A 15,023-nucleotide genomic window follows, 5' to 3' on the forward strand; every position below is an offset into this window, starting at 1 on the left:
AAAAAAGTATTTTTAAATGACATAAAAGTAATTGTTAGCGAATGTTATTAATAGCCATTAACGACAGCTGATAATAATATTACTATGTCTTCCAAGTTTAATAATTACAAAAGAAGACCCTCGATTTTACTTGCGATTTCATCACCGTGAGTCATATGGCGACGGAATAACAACGGATGGTGGTTTCCCTTAGAGCGTGTAGTTGATTGATTCCGTTTATGGTTTATTCTTTGTCTCCCTATTTTTCGTTAAAAATAAATGTCTGTGGTCTTCAGCTGTACGCCAACCCGTCATACGTTGTGTTGCACCCGGACTATGGTTTTTTCTCCCTGGTCTTACAAAGAAGGGTTCTTACGAATTGACGATTAATTATATTGAACGTGCCTCACAGTGCAAAGCCATCAACACTTAAACGCGAAACCTATTTATACTCGCGGGTTCTTTCACCTATGCAGAAATGTTTTTTAAAGTCTGACGGCCGTTTTTTCAACACCAACGCAAACGCAGCTCGGCCTGTCGAGCTAGCACACTTCTAGCCTTTGGTCTGTTTTCGATGTGTTCTCCTCTTCCGCTGTTGACGACCTCACGCGCAGAGACACACATTTAGTCATCAGTTACGGTTAAATATAGTCTTGATGTTTACTTAAAGTCGTTCAAAGACGAGACTGGCCTGTACCTCCGCGTCGTCGTATGTACACGCCGTTTGCTGTGACGACATGACTTATAATAATAGCACCTACCGTGTAATAGTTTACTTTGTGTATCAATCAGTTCCATAGTGTTACTTTATTATACCGTAACGTAGGTCAAATAATTCGCGAATCAGTAGCCCATTACACAACCGAGTGTGGCGTTAAAAAAATATACACTTCTTATTTTGTTGCAACTAGTGTAACCTGATTTTTATGTCTTGTGTTATTGTTTTTATTTTTTCAACGGGCCTAATGTATACGATTTAATTTACTTTGCCGTCCTAAACGCACAGTCGGTGACGGCACACGTTGGATTTGACGCAACGTAATAAAATCTGCGGCCATGTTGAATGGTCAATTGTTTGTAAACAATGAATTATATTTATTAAAATTAACTGGTTGCGGCGAACTAATGGCCTCGGTTCAAGTCGAAAGTGTCGGCGGGAATGTATTAGAAATGTGCACTAGCATTGACGACCTAGGCAGCCGTACCGTTTAACGCTTTGCCGGATCTTCTATGCACAAGTACTATTATTTTAACCCATCCGAAATACTCCTCCCCTTGCCATAGCCCCGTCGTCGGTTTATTTTTAAATTACCCGCCGTTGGATACGCCGACGTACAAAACGGTCCGGAACACCACGTGTGCTGTTTGTAGGCGGTGAAATGAGAGAGCTCAGTCAAGGTCAATTTTGTTTCGCCATCACAACTACACCCAAAATTTATTGTATCGTTATGATTAAGTGTATATAGCGAATGAAATTATGTATGTTTGGCAGTAGGCGCGCGTACTGTCCTCGAATTAGGATGATGTTCAAGTTTTCGCCATGTTTTATTAATCTTATCTGGAATAGAAGTCACACGAATAGAAGACTCTAGAGAGAAGCTTTGACAAGCTTTGCGTTTCCTATACATATATCAAAATAAGAACTATTCGTTCTTTTCGTCTTTCTTGATTAAGTCGCACAACAGCAAATAACATGAACAAATTAAATGATAATTTAATCAATTTTCTATACGGTTTTACATTTTTCATTACTAAATTAACTAATCCTAATTAAATATTGATTACTTTATTAACTCATATATGATTATTGGTCATTCACTATGAAATTTTCCTAATATTTTTTTAGTGTACTTCAAATTTTCTCAATTAGAAAAATGGCTTAAAAAAACTGTTGGTTGGGTTTAAAAAAAGAAGGGTTTCATTGCAGAAAAATATATGATGTGTGTACACGGAATAGTGACAGTAAATACAGAAAAATGTCATTTTTTGAGAGTATAAAAGTTTTGAATTTGGGAATTCTTTGGCAGAAGTGTACATATGCTGTAGAGGAAATGAAGAATCTATTGTCACGCATAAAGTCTAGGAGAAACACAAATAGGTTTTCTATTGACTTTAAGTTTATTATATTATGTTATTAAAACATTCCTACCCAGCCTTTAAACATAATTTTTATTTATTAAATATAATCTCGAAGTTAATAAAAATTCTGACAATTATTCGTACAGTAAAAATGTTGACGTCAATAGTACAAAATCAACATTTGTAGCGTAAATCATAAGTTTTATTAAAATTATATACTTTTTAAAAGGAAATTATTGTCTGAAAAGTTAAATAATTAATAAATTTTTTATACGACCATTATCGTCTGATAAAATTCAATTTATCACTTAGGAAACTAGCCACATGTCTTTTTATAACCTTGTCCGTGATTTTTTAAGTGATGAGAGAAAAATATATAAGTATACGATCGTCAATTATCACAAGTAGGTACTTCCGTTGTTAGAGTATGCTTTCAATCTAAATTCGAGTGTCAGACCAAACGTTTTCATGTTTATTCATAAAGACCAGTTTTATGTTTAATTTCCATCTATCTTATAGCAGCAGTATAGTTATATAAACGTTTGAGAAAAATTAGCTGTTATTAAAAATTCTGCTTTCAAGTCACTCATTAAAAATTAACTAATTAAAGTCTATTTTTCTCGGCTTCTCTGCTCAAAGTTTATAGTGTTTGCTTTATGACCTTTCGTGATAACGTAATATTTAAAATTACGCCAACACCGAATCTAATTAACCAAATCTAATTGTTTACATTTTTGTACCATTAAGTCTTATGGTATTTTTAGTATAATGCATTATTGTTTCACAGTAATGCACATGTACACATCTAGAGTATGTTTTTTTTCTCTACAAACAAATATTTTGATGGGATAATGACTTGATTTGGCCATTAGCGTGTCTTGGGAACAGAATCTTGCCTAAAGCTACAATTTGTGCAGATCGTTGGATCTACATTCTTGTAGTACTGGTTCTCTGTAATTTTAGAGTGGACGTTTGCACTTTAAAAGTATTATATTCAAAGTGAAGGGAAATAGCGAACGTTGGAAGCCTTAAACAAATCGGCTTATAAAGAAAACACCTGGCCGGAACGGTATCCGCAGCGTGGAAGGGCGACTATTGTCGAGTTATCATCGTTACGTTTTCATCCGGTCCGGCGCAGCGGCAAGTCATTATATATAAAAAAAAATAAAAGTAAAAAATCCATAGCGTGTTTTATTTGAAAGCTGTACGCAAGTAGTCTGCCGCACGTACGAGATTTATACTGGTTCTATGAGTGTCCCTGATTCTTTTATCTTCCAACGTTTTTGTATTGTAATCAACCGTTCTTATTATTTTAATCCAGTCATGACATCTTGACTCGTTTCCTCCAACATTTGTCGTACAATATTTCAACGCCCACACTAATACACAGCGTATTGCCTGTGACGGTGGAACGATAACGTTTTTAAAAGCCAACACCGAAAAGCGTTATTTTTAGCCTGAAACTAAATTTAAAGAAAAAACAATAATCAAGTTCTTTTTTTATCATTATTATTAATAGCCGTCTCTAGTTATGAAACAATTTTTTTAACTCTTGATTTAATGACTAGTCGTATCGTTTGAACGATGCTTTTTTTTAAATGAGATAATAGATGTCAGAGTGTACTATCCAAAGTATTCCCGTTTAAATGTTGATTTCTTTTAGCAAATTTCATGTTCGTGTCAAAGGTTATGCTGTCGGGGAAAAGGTTTTCAGAATCATTAGATCCCTAATGTTTATTTAAGATGGGCCTAAACACACTATTGTGCGGCGTAATACCATCAAAGCAACCACTTAATATGTTCTTATAAATTTTTGGTGGGAGAACATATTATGTGACCTCGAAGAAAACCGTCGCTCAGCCATATTTAGCTTGGCACACATTTGTACAGCTGTCGATATAGGATGTGCGTGTGATTTAATGTTTCCATTGAAATAATAAAAAAAAAATGTTATCTATAAATTATTTATTTTGTTTATAGACGAGATAAATCGTGTAGGTTTATTTTGTATATTGAAAAACGTTCTGAATAATATTGTTTACATTTGACATTCGGTCATCAGTTGTTATAATAGGTGTGAACGAGATAAGGTACATATCTATTGGATCCAGAAAATAGTATAACACAATATGTTTATTATATTAGCTTAATGTGTAACAATTGATGTATAAAAGAATACATCAGTTGGACATTTGAGTGTGCATGCGTCTGGCCTAAAAATATTACTGAAATTATTCTTAAAAGTAGACTTTGATATTGAATAATTTTATGATGTTGGATAAATTCTTGGTTTCTATTACTCTGTTTAGCTATCTGGATTCCTTAATAACAAAAGGTCAATTCATTATGTATGCCCACGGTTTCCCATCTTAATTTAAATCTTCCTGACTATTGAATAGAAGTTTGCCTATTCCTTATCGTGATCACGTTGTAAAATTATTTATTCCGATTTCCGATGAACGAACCACGCAATGTTAACCCGAAAGTTCATCGTACAATAAAACAAATAATTAAATAAATGTACGCTCTCTTACATATTATGCGCAGCGTGTACAATTCTGTATTGTAGTGTTGCACGTGTATTGTATTTTGCTTTGTTAATTTGATATGTATGAATATCTTGAAATTAATTTTATTTCTACCTCCCGTAGATATTCGCCTCCAGCTTAACGAACACCTAAGATGTTTGGACAGCCGGGTCGAAGCACAAGTGTCCTTGGTATCCGAGCTCCAAGACTTCTTCAGGAGGCGGGCCGAAGTTGAAATGGACTACAGCAAGAGCCTAGACAAACTGGCTAAAAGCTTGCAATTACGCCACAAAGAACAAAAACAAAAGTAAGTTAATTGTCGATTCATGAAATTTTAATTTGGAAATATTTGTTATTTTTTATTGAAAACTTGATTGTGTGTGTGTTATTCACTTGTAAAACTTATATTCGAGTCGAATAAAACCGTAAGAACAAAACGTATAAATTATATTGCAGCGTTGACGTGCATTATGTAAAACGCGCCTTCGCCAGAATTAGTATTGGTAACTGTACTTGTCGATAACACAAGACATGTATGCCAAGTGTATCCTGTGTGTCGACAGGAAGGAATGTAAATTAACTCGTTTCGGATATAGTGAAAACCTGCGCGTTTTACATTTTTCACCTTGTGTGTAATCATTTCAGGAGAGAACAGTGGTCACTGTTTACTAGCTACTCGTGTTGGCAGCAATTAGTTTTGCAGACAAAAAATCTCAGCAAAGATCACGGGGCGTTAAGCGAACTTTATTCTACACATCTAGTCAGCCGGTTATCTCAAGTAGCAGAAGACGTGCAGAGGATATACAAAAGAGTGAGTACTTAAAATGCCGCAGCCAATGGTTCACAATAAATAAATAGAGTAATTTATCAAATTTAAAATAAACATTTAGTGTCGAGAGATCTGTTACGAAATCCACGAAGAGATACTCCGCGTCCTACACGAATTGCATACTACTATGAAAACGTATCAATCTTACCAGTCGGAAGCAAAACAAGCAGAAGCCAAACTCAAAGTAGCCGAAAACCAAAGACTGAAAATTGAGCAAGCAGTTCCTAAAGAAAAGCTTGAAAAATCTAAAAAAGTTCGGCTTATCGGTAAAGAAGTGCAAAAGGTAATATTTAAAATTTTATGCTTTCTGTTGACTTGAAGATGTTTAGATAACTTATTATTTATTTCTTAGCGGAAAAATAAATATTTCGACGCTAAACTAAAAGCGTTAAAAGCTCGCAACGAGTACATTTTATGTCTCGAAGCAACAAATAGCACAGTACATAAGTATTTTGTTGACGACCTGTCTGACCTAATGGATTGTATGGATTTCGGGTTTCACCATTGTGTCACCAACGCTATGAAAATGTATACCTCGGCCGAGGAAAGTCGCATACATTCCATGCAAACGGGATTAGATGCATCCAATCTGATAGTTTCGGCTATGGATTCGGGAGTGGACAAACAACGATTTTTAGAATCTAACCATACCGCTTTTATGATACCTAAGAAATTTGAATTTCAGGGACAGAGAGATGAGGTAGACCAACCGTATTTTAAAATTTATTAATATCTGTAGCCTTTATCCAAAAGTTGATAAGTGAAAAAACGAGGTCTGGGGGTTTTTGATAGTATTAATTAAGAAAAATGTTAACTATCGACTGCCGAAAATGTTCAAATTGATTTTATTTATAAGTTATGTTTTTTTGCACTACAAATATATCTTCGATTATATTGCAACAGTTGGTATCTCAAAAATCGACCAAATGAGATTTGTATCAATAATTATATAATTAGTGTTTCTAGACATTTTTTGTTATAATTTTTTTTTTTCGTAAAACTACGAGTAAAATCGCCTCTTCTATTGAAACATGTATAATTCAGATTTATTTTTTAACATCCTGAAGACTGTAATAACTGATATACGTACTTTTGCGGTATTAACCCCATGTTTATGTGCTTTGATCTTAATTGAAATTTTGTTTTTTCTTTCTTGGGAAATTTAATTAATTGAATTTTGGAAAACAGTTACAGATTGATGTGTTAAATTAAATGAAAAATTATCAATTTATTTATTTACTTAATAAAATTCATTTGTGTCAGTATGCCGAGCCAGAGTTGCAAAAATTGCTCTGTGCCGATATGGAAACTAGACTAGAACAATTAGATCAACGTGTGACAACTTTGCATACGGAGTCGGATGAAGTGTGGAAGACATTAGCAACTGCCGAAAAGACTCTGTTAGAGATGCTCACGGCAAACGACTACGATTGCAGTAGTTACTTCGGTGAAAAGGCTATACCCACTAGCAAGCCACCGGAAACAATAACGATTAAATTAAGAGCTGACAAACATGAGACTGAAGAATTTTATTTAACTGTAAGTTTAAATTTAAACCTTCGGGATTTTTTTTATTTATAAAAGGTTACTATTTATTTTGGAACTGGAAGTTATTTTTCATGATTTATTCTGACTTATTATTAAATGAGTTTTCCTTTTTAAAAAAATATTCTATCAATAATTGTCGAATGTTTTTTTCTTGTTTGATCTATTGCGAAGAAACATGCGTAAATTTCATTTGAGTTCTTGTATATGTTTACTTTAGAAGTTACGTGATTATTTAATGAGAACAAGTCGAATCGTCCGTCTAGACGCCAAACAACAGCATATCAATGAAACCTTGTCAACCATATGTTTCAAGCGTCCTCAAAATGGCAATTCAGAGTCGACACCTGCAAAACAGACGCCCCAACGGCCGATTCACAAACCGATAGTCCGCAGAAAAAGAATTGGAAGATTACAAATGAATGGACAGCCAAAACTGTTTGGCGGATCTCTTGAAGAGTATTTGGACGCTACTAATCAAGAGATTCCGTTGGTAGTGAAAAGTTGTATTCGAATTATTAACTTGTTTGGTATGTTTTTTATTTGTTAATTATTCAAATGTTGAGATGTTAATGAATGTGTGACATCTGATGAACATTTTTCAAAAGGTTTGCACCATCAAGGGATTTTCAGAGTATCCGGATCGCAAGTAGAGATAAATAATTTTAAAGAGGCGTTCGAGAGGGGAGAGGACCCACTTGCTGATATGACTGATGCTTCAGATATTAACTCTGTTGCCGGCGTACTGAAACTTTATCTAAGAGAACTTCGAGAACCCTTATTCCCAATTATATACTTTGACCAGTTCATGGAACTTGCCCGTAAGTGTTAAAAATAACTTCTAAATTATATTTATTGGTAATATGGTGGTTATTGGGAATTAAATAAAACCTTATGATATTTAACTCTATGTTAACTTTAAATTTTAAAAATTTCTAGAATTAGAATCAAGGCATCAATTCGTAATGAAAATTAAAGAGTTAGTTCAAAGTTTTTCAAGTCAAGTAGTCGTCATGTTAAGATATTTATTTGCTTTTCTCAATCAGTAAGAATTTGTTCATCAATTTCGGATAATTGAAATAAAATTTTTTTTTTCGGTACTTAGTTTATCAGAATTTAGCGATGAGAACATGATGGACGTTTATAACTTGGCTATTTGTTTCGGCCCTACGCTGGTGCCAGTTCCCGAGGAAAAAGATCAAGTGCAATATCAAAACCTCGTTAATGATCTCATAAAAAATATAATACTTTTCCACGAAGACATTTTCCCGTCATCAACAGAGATAGGTGGATTGGTATATGAAAAATATATATCTAGAGAACCAGATGATGCGGATGTAGGAGATTCGCCATCGGATCACGCTCAAGAAGACATTGATTCAGAGGTTTACCCGTCAGAAGACGGTAAGTTTTCATTCTCGTTTGTCTCTTGTCATTATTATAAATATTGCGATTTTGAATTTTGTTTAGAATACATTAAACAAATAATCAAACGTCTTTTAAATGACTATAGCGTTTATATAATTACTAGCGATGCGTGACCATAGTGTATCTTCGTTATTATGATTATGTATTAGAAGTACGAATTAGCTTAGTGAAACAAAGTTTTAATATGTGACTAGTAAATAATTATCTCGTTATTTTTCACATGAGTAATCGATGAAAAAATTCTTGAACTACAATTTAATTTTTGATTTAGCATTGTTCGTAGTTTAATTTTTATAACATTAGAAGTATAGTAAATATTTATTGTGTAATGTTTTCAACTTTTTAAAATTCTTTTTAGAGTGTGAAAGTTTAGAAGCCACTGCTCAGTACGATTTTGCTGCTCGATCCGAACGAGAGTTAAGTTTCAAGAAAGGCGAAACAATAGCTTTGCATACTCAGGTGTCAGGAGACTGGTGGCGAGGCTGTATTAATGGCCGTGAAGGTCTTATACCTGACAAATATATACTTCTCAAAATAAGGTAAATAAACTTTTTACTTGCATTGTATACTTTTAAATAACAGTTTTGAACTACCGAGTTAATTGATTGATTCAGTAAACCAACATATCAAGTAAACTCAATATTTTTAATAAATCTCGAAATAACCATACCATTAGTGCCCTTATGGTTATGCAAATCAAACTCGAACAATAATTTACAATTGGAAGTGCACTTCGTAATTCATCAAAAGTGAATGTTATGTAGTATCACAGAGCGAATACTATTCGATTTATCCGATTGTTTTCAAAAACTATCGATAGACACAAATTTTTTTTAATAGTATTTACCTGTCGAGAGTTATATACACCGGACTACTCCGACCATCGAATTACTAACTGTCGTTGTCACCATAAACTAAATGAACAACGAATATTTTATTTTAATAAAAATTTGCATGAATACTTTTGATTTCGAATTTTTTAGTATTTCATCTGGTAATTTGATAGTCTAAAACTAGACATTCGTGGATGGATAATAACAATGTAATGATTATTTGACAGCTTTTCAAAAATTATCTGATATACCAGTAGCAAAACTACCGATACTTGATAGTACCCATCATTAATATTATAATAAAACATCAATAATGTTCATAAAATGCGACTATTATTTCGGAACAAATGTGTCAAATTATTTTCAGTGGGGGTTGGGTGTAGACAAATATATTTGTATTATCTGTGATAAGATTCAAACCAACACAAACACGAAATGTCCAGAGTGTCATGGAAATAAGGAATGTCTTCCATATTTTTCTAAGAAATCATTTTATATCATGGTGTTATATAATGAACACATCGAAAAATATTGAATATATGTAATATATATTGGTATATGTAAAAAAAAAACCAATTGTAGAGATAAATTCATTTGGTTTTTTATCATACCATATTATCTTGTGTAATTAAATCATAACAATAATAGTAAATATCTTGTTAAAATGTAATTTAAAAAAAAATTAAAATTAAATTTGCTTGTTTAACTATCATTTGGCGATTTATAAAATGTTCGATTTTTCTATATTGAATAGAGATGAAGAGAAAGAGAAACCCATAACGGAACTTTGTTCAAAATCGATCACTTCCTCAGACGACTCAACACGTCGGCGAACTTCTAGTTCCAATGATTCTGTGATATCCGAATCTGCTGCTTCTGGGTACTCTTCTCCGCCTTTAGGAGAAGTACCTTGGCCGCCTAACGGACCTAACCAGGCTGAAAAGTATGATGGCAACAACTGCTGTTCGATCATGGTGACATCGGCAGCATCTTCGTGTACCACCTCGTCGTCTACATCGCCACCACCTCCACTGCATACTCATCACTCCATGAACAACACAACAGCTCACGAGGTACTTGAGACGACCGTCTGAGTTTTTCCCTTTGAAATTACTTTTATTTTTCTTAAGTAGTTTGAAGTGGATTTTTAACTATTAATTTTTTATGTTTTATGAAAATTCTTCAGCATCCTGTGTAATTTTTGAGTAGCATAGAACTATTTGTCTTTTTTGATGATTATTTATAATAACTTTAGTTTCGTATGCGAATAGTATGGCAACAATTTTTTATTCTAGTATAGTTAAGTTCGGTTGAATATTGAGAACTCAAAATAATATTTTTACTTTTTAGCATGACCACAATATTTTATTTGATTGGTTTATTTAAGGCATGTATTGAAAATATAGTATGTTTTTTTATATATATTTTAAATTAGTTTTATAAGCATAATTGCAAATTTTGAGCTTTGCCTTTCTTTTGATAACCTTAAAGGTTGTCTCAAATCATGAATTTTTACATATTTATTTTTGCTAGTCCGCTTTGTATAAATATTTTTTATTGAAAATGAAAAAGAAAGGAATAATATATTATACATTAAAATCTTATAAAATTATAAAACACATACTATTATGGCATCTGACAACTTATTTGTAATGTTTTTTTACTTTAATTTTTACTTATGATTTGAAGTACTCATTTAAGATATGATTTTTATTGACAGATTATTTTATATTTTATCAAATTATGACTATTTGCAACCTTAATAATATGTATAACGATAGTAATTAATTTATTAAGAATATTTTATTGTAACTTTCAGAAGCATACAGTTTTGTTTTTATAAGCATGTTATGAATTATTATTATATCCATGTTTTGTATTGTGTATATTTTTCAAATGTTTTGTTTATGTTTTCAACAACTACAATTATTGTAATCTCAGCAGCATGATGTGTTTTATATGTGAAAAATATAACATCATAATAGATTTTTATAAAATTTTGAGAACACATATTGTCTTGTTAATGAAAGCACAATCCTATTAAGTTCATTAATGATAACTAAATTTTTTGATTTTTAAGCTACCTATGGCTTATTATTAATAATTGCAATTTTTTAGTCTTGGGATAAATTATTTCAAATGTTTACTTCTTGATATGGTAAAGAATTACTTATTAAAAGTTTAGGTGTTTGTATAACTATCATTATAGTTATTCTTATTGTATTTATTTTTATTTAGTTCATCAAATGGTTACTTTTATAAATTAATTATAACAAGAAATGGACAGGATTTAAAAGGCAAATAATACTCATCATAAATTGTGTACAGTTAAATATATTTTAAAACTATTAATATAAAATTTGTTTTATTATTTAATTTATAAATCTATATAAATTTAGTTAAGTGTATATGCTTGATTTAATGTTGACAGTCATTAGAAAGTAGAAACATATTCACTAGAATAATTTACTCTAAAGTTTTAATACAGAAATATCAACTATATTTAATATAGTTAAGCAATTATATATGAGTAAAAAGAACTTGATTATTCTATACTAAAGCTTGTATGATCTACATGATATTACTGATGTTCGTTGTAAGTATATAAGCAATTTCTTTAGTTTGCCTACAAATTTGCCTGTTTCTGCGTATTTAAAATTTTCTTCTAAAAGCTTTATTAACCATTAAAAAAAAGTAATTTAAATATTAATGTTGTAATTGAAATAACTTTTTTTAACTGTGTAACATAATTTTGGTAATCAATTTTCTTATGAATTATTTAAATATGTTATATTATTATTTTTCTAAATTAACCTCTATTAATGTGTATTAAATGTTTTTGTATACTTATTACAGTATCAAATTAATTATGTTCTTCTTTTTACAATACTATGTATATCTATGCTTGTAAACAATTTTCCATTTTTATATCTAAATATTACATTTTTAACAATTAAGAATAATGTTATTAGGGTTTGATGTTTTGTATTATCCATTAATGCAAGATATGATAAATTTAAAAAAAAAGTATAACAATCTATAAAATAATTTGTAAAAGATGATTACTTATTTCTGTTGAGAAAATTACTTATTATTTAACATTTTATTAACCTATTAAGACAGAGTAACCCCAAATGGTCCACTAGTTTTCTGTTTTAACATAATACAACAAATCCATAAAACTATAAAATCTTTATAAATTTAACAAATTTCTCCGAATTGTTGGGTTAACATGCTCTTAAAGATTGCATAATAAATTTCAATTTTCTATGGTTATGGTATTAAAGTTAAATATTTTTCTTTTTTAAAATTTATGATCATATTGTTTTTGTTTGATGCTTTATTTAACTTTGATCGATATCTCGTGTCTTAATATTAAGCAAGCTAAATGCTTCATTGTCTTTTGTATATAAATCTTCATATATTTTTTCAGATTATTGGTAGTATGGATAGTTTAGATTCTGGGAAAGGATCAGTTTTAGAAGATCAGTCTCACACTGAAGAAATCTCAGAATTAATTCTTATTCCAGCAAGAGAAGATAATATCAATTTATACAAAAAACATACAGCTGTATCGTCAGTAGTGCGCGAACATCATCAAGTTAGATCAAAGTCCGCAGATGGTACTGGAAGGTCACGAAAGAAGCATGCTAAGAGTTTAAGTATGGGTGATGACTCTTTTGATCATAAAATACAACTATGGCGTAGACGAGCAGATTCTCAAGGATCAATGGAATACCGTAAAATAACTAAACAACAACTGACTCAGCCGCAACAAACCATTGTAAAAGTGAGTGGTGGAGCTCCAGATTTAGTTATGGATTTGCCCATAAGAAAAATAGATGCATCAATTACAGAATCTATTGGATCAGATGTCAATAGTGTCAAAAGTTGCAATATAGTAAGTGATCCAGACAGCCCAGACATGGGAACAACTGCTGAGCGTTTTGCTAAACAAAATCAATGTACGTTGAAAAAATATAATAAGCCTTTACCACAATCCAGCAAAAGTAAACCTGAATTACCTCCCAAAATGACCAAGCCTCCTATTAAAGCAAAACCACAAATTTTCAAAAAACCTTACCCGCTTCCTCCTGCGACCCTCAAAGTGACTAGTAATGATGAAACAAATTTTAAAAAATGAGATGTTTATAGACTCACCAACAATTGGTAATGATTTCGAAACTTATTTTGTGTACAAAATAATTGATGAAAAAAACATTTAGTTACCTTATGAAAAGTCTGACACTTTGTTATATTTATTTGATTTATTGACATAACTCATTCATATCATGAAAACCTTTAAATTGTATAAAACAGTTTTCATTTTTTATGAAATCACGAAAAAATTTTTGTATAAAAGTGGTAGTGAAAAAAATTATTAAGATTTATACTGAACCTTCGATTTTTTTGTATTATTTTTTACATCTATAATGTATTCTATTATAATATGTATTCATATTGTTTTTTTTATAAACTTAATCTATTTATTTTATTAACTCCATAAAAAAAAAGAGATTTTAAAACCTTTTTATTCTTATTAATAATTATAATTTTCTAGTATATTTAAATTCATAAATAAATTGTACACGGTAATTAATTTATTTTAATTATAAAAATACTTCTAATAATTCTAAAATATGAAAAGTATTTAAAAATTAATTTGTGCTCTTCCCTCTCTATATGATACAGTCTTGTTTTTATCATAAATATATAACTGTAACAAAAGTAATTTTTTTATTTTTGTGTGAGTAATTTTATAAAATCATTAAAAAGTGGTAATTTTTCATGTTTTTGTAAAATTTTGAAAAATTATAGAAATTTGTGAACTTGTTTAGGAGTATTGGATTCAATTTTTATTGATTTTAAATTTTAATGGATTAATAATGCGATATTATATTGCAAACATTAATTTAACTAACAATATATTTTATACATTAATTTTATAAAATAATATTTACAATTTATTTACTAAATACACTTTCAATATAAGTTTGAAAATATAAACTAATATAAAATATTTTTATTACATAAATAATATATATATTTAAAGCTCCTTTTCTCAAAAAATAAATGATAATCCATTTTAAATTTTATAACACTAATAATTTGATTTTACATTTTTTTCATGAGTTAGATTTCAATATTTTAACACAATTTTTATTTCTATAATATTATTAACAATAAATAAATATAATTTCATTACATTCATGATTTTATTAACTATTAAAAAACTTGATATAAGTTATGATGAAGTAGGCTAAATGCAAATGAATGTGGAGGTAGTAATTAATATTCTCTTAGAATAGATTTTATTTTAGATTAAAAGTTTTGGTTCTTATATGAGTTTCTATAATACAAAATGTAAGCTCAAAATAATAGCATGTGCATTTATTATAAAAAAATGCATTTATAATTATGCCTCATCGTCCTTTAATAAGTGATCATTTTTATGCCAGATTTAAATTTTTAAGTAAGCTTAAAGAAAATTATTAATAAAAGTAAATTTTTTAACTAAACTAGTTAAAATTTTATCTATGCTTGAAAATAAATTAATATCTACCTTAAAAATTATTAAACAATTTTTGAACCATTTTCATACTTAAAATTGGAAAAGTATTATTTCTAACTTAAAAATTAAAAATGTATTTTGCAATTAAAAAAATGAACTATTAGCTTATGGTTTATAGCTTCATTTCATATTTTTAATCATTTAGTCATTGTTAATAATGATTCTTTTAGCTATTTAATAAATGCAGTTTAGTATTATTAAAAAAATGTGTTGTGTTTTTAATAAAATTA

General features: G+C 30.0%; 1 protein-coding gene across 3 annotated transcripts in view; it reads left to right on the plus strand.

Moving 5' to 3' along the window:
- Nucleotides 1-13,611, plus strand: part of LOC126908893 (SLIT-ROBO Rho GTPase-activating protein 1-like) — a 33,230-nt gene extending 19,619 nt beyond the window's left edge. For 2 of the 3 annotated variants that reach the window (XM_050691215.1, XM_050691216.1), the window contains exons 2-13: nt 4,710-4,893; nt 5,232-5,397; nt 5,477-5,698; nt 5,768-6,115; nt 6,679-6,954; nt 7,181-7,490; nt 7,569-7,781; nt 7,900-8,005; nt 8,066-8,364; nt 8,747-8,927; nt 9,976-10,294; nt 12,655-13,611. In XM_050691215.1, the coding sequence (XP_050547172.1) occupies nt 4,710-4,893; nt 5,232-5,397; nt 5,477-5,698; nt 5,768-6,115; nt 6,679-6,954; nt 7,181-7,490; nt 7,569-7,781; nt 7,900-8,005; nt 8,066-8,364; nt 8,747-8,927; nt 9,976-10,294; nt 12,655-13,365 (3,335 nt within the window). In that variant the 3' untranslated portion in view covers nt 13,366-13,611. The remainder of the gene's footprint in view (nt 1-4,709; nt 4,894-5,231; nt 5,398-5,476; nt 5,699-5,767; nt 6,116-6,678; nt 6,955-7,180; nt 7,491-7,568; nt 7,782-7,899; nt 8,006-8,065; nt 8,365-8,746; nt 8,928-9,975; nt 10,295-12,654) is intronic. The other variant, XM_050691214.1, reaches the window with a different exon arrangement.
- Nucleotides 13,612-15,023: the final 1,412 nt, after the last annotated feature.

Source organism: Daktulosphaira vitifoliae, unplaced genomic scaffold, assembly GCF_025091365.1.
Source record: "Daktulosphaira vitifoliae isolate Bord-2020 unplaced genomic scaffold, ASM2509136v1 Scaffold_31, whole genome shotgun sequence".
Classification (NCBI taxonomy): domain Eukaryota; kingdom Metazoa; phylum Arthropoda; class Insecta; order Hemiptera; family Phylloxeridae; genus Daktulosphaira; species Daktulosphaira vitifoliae.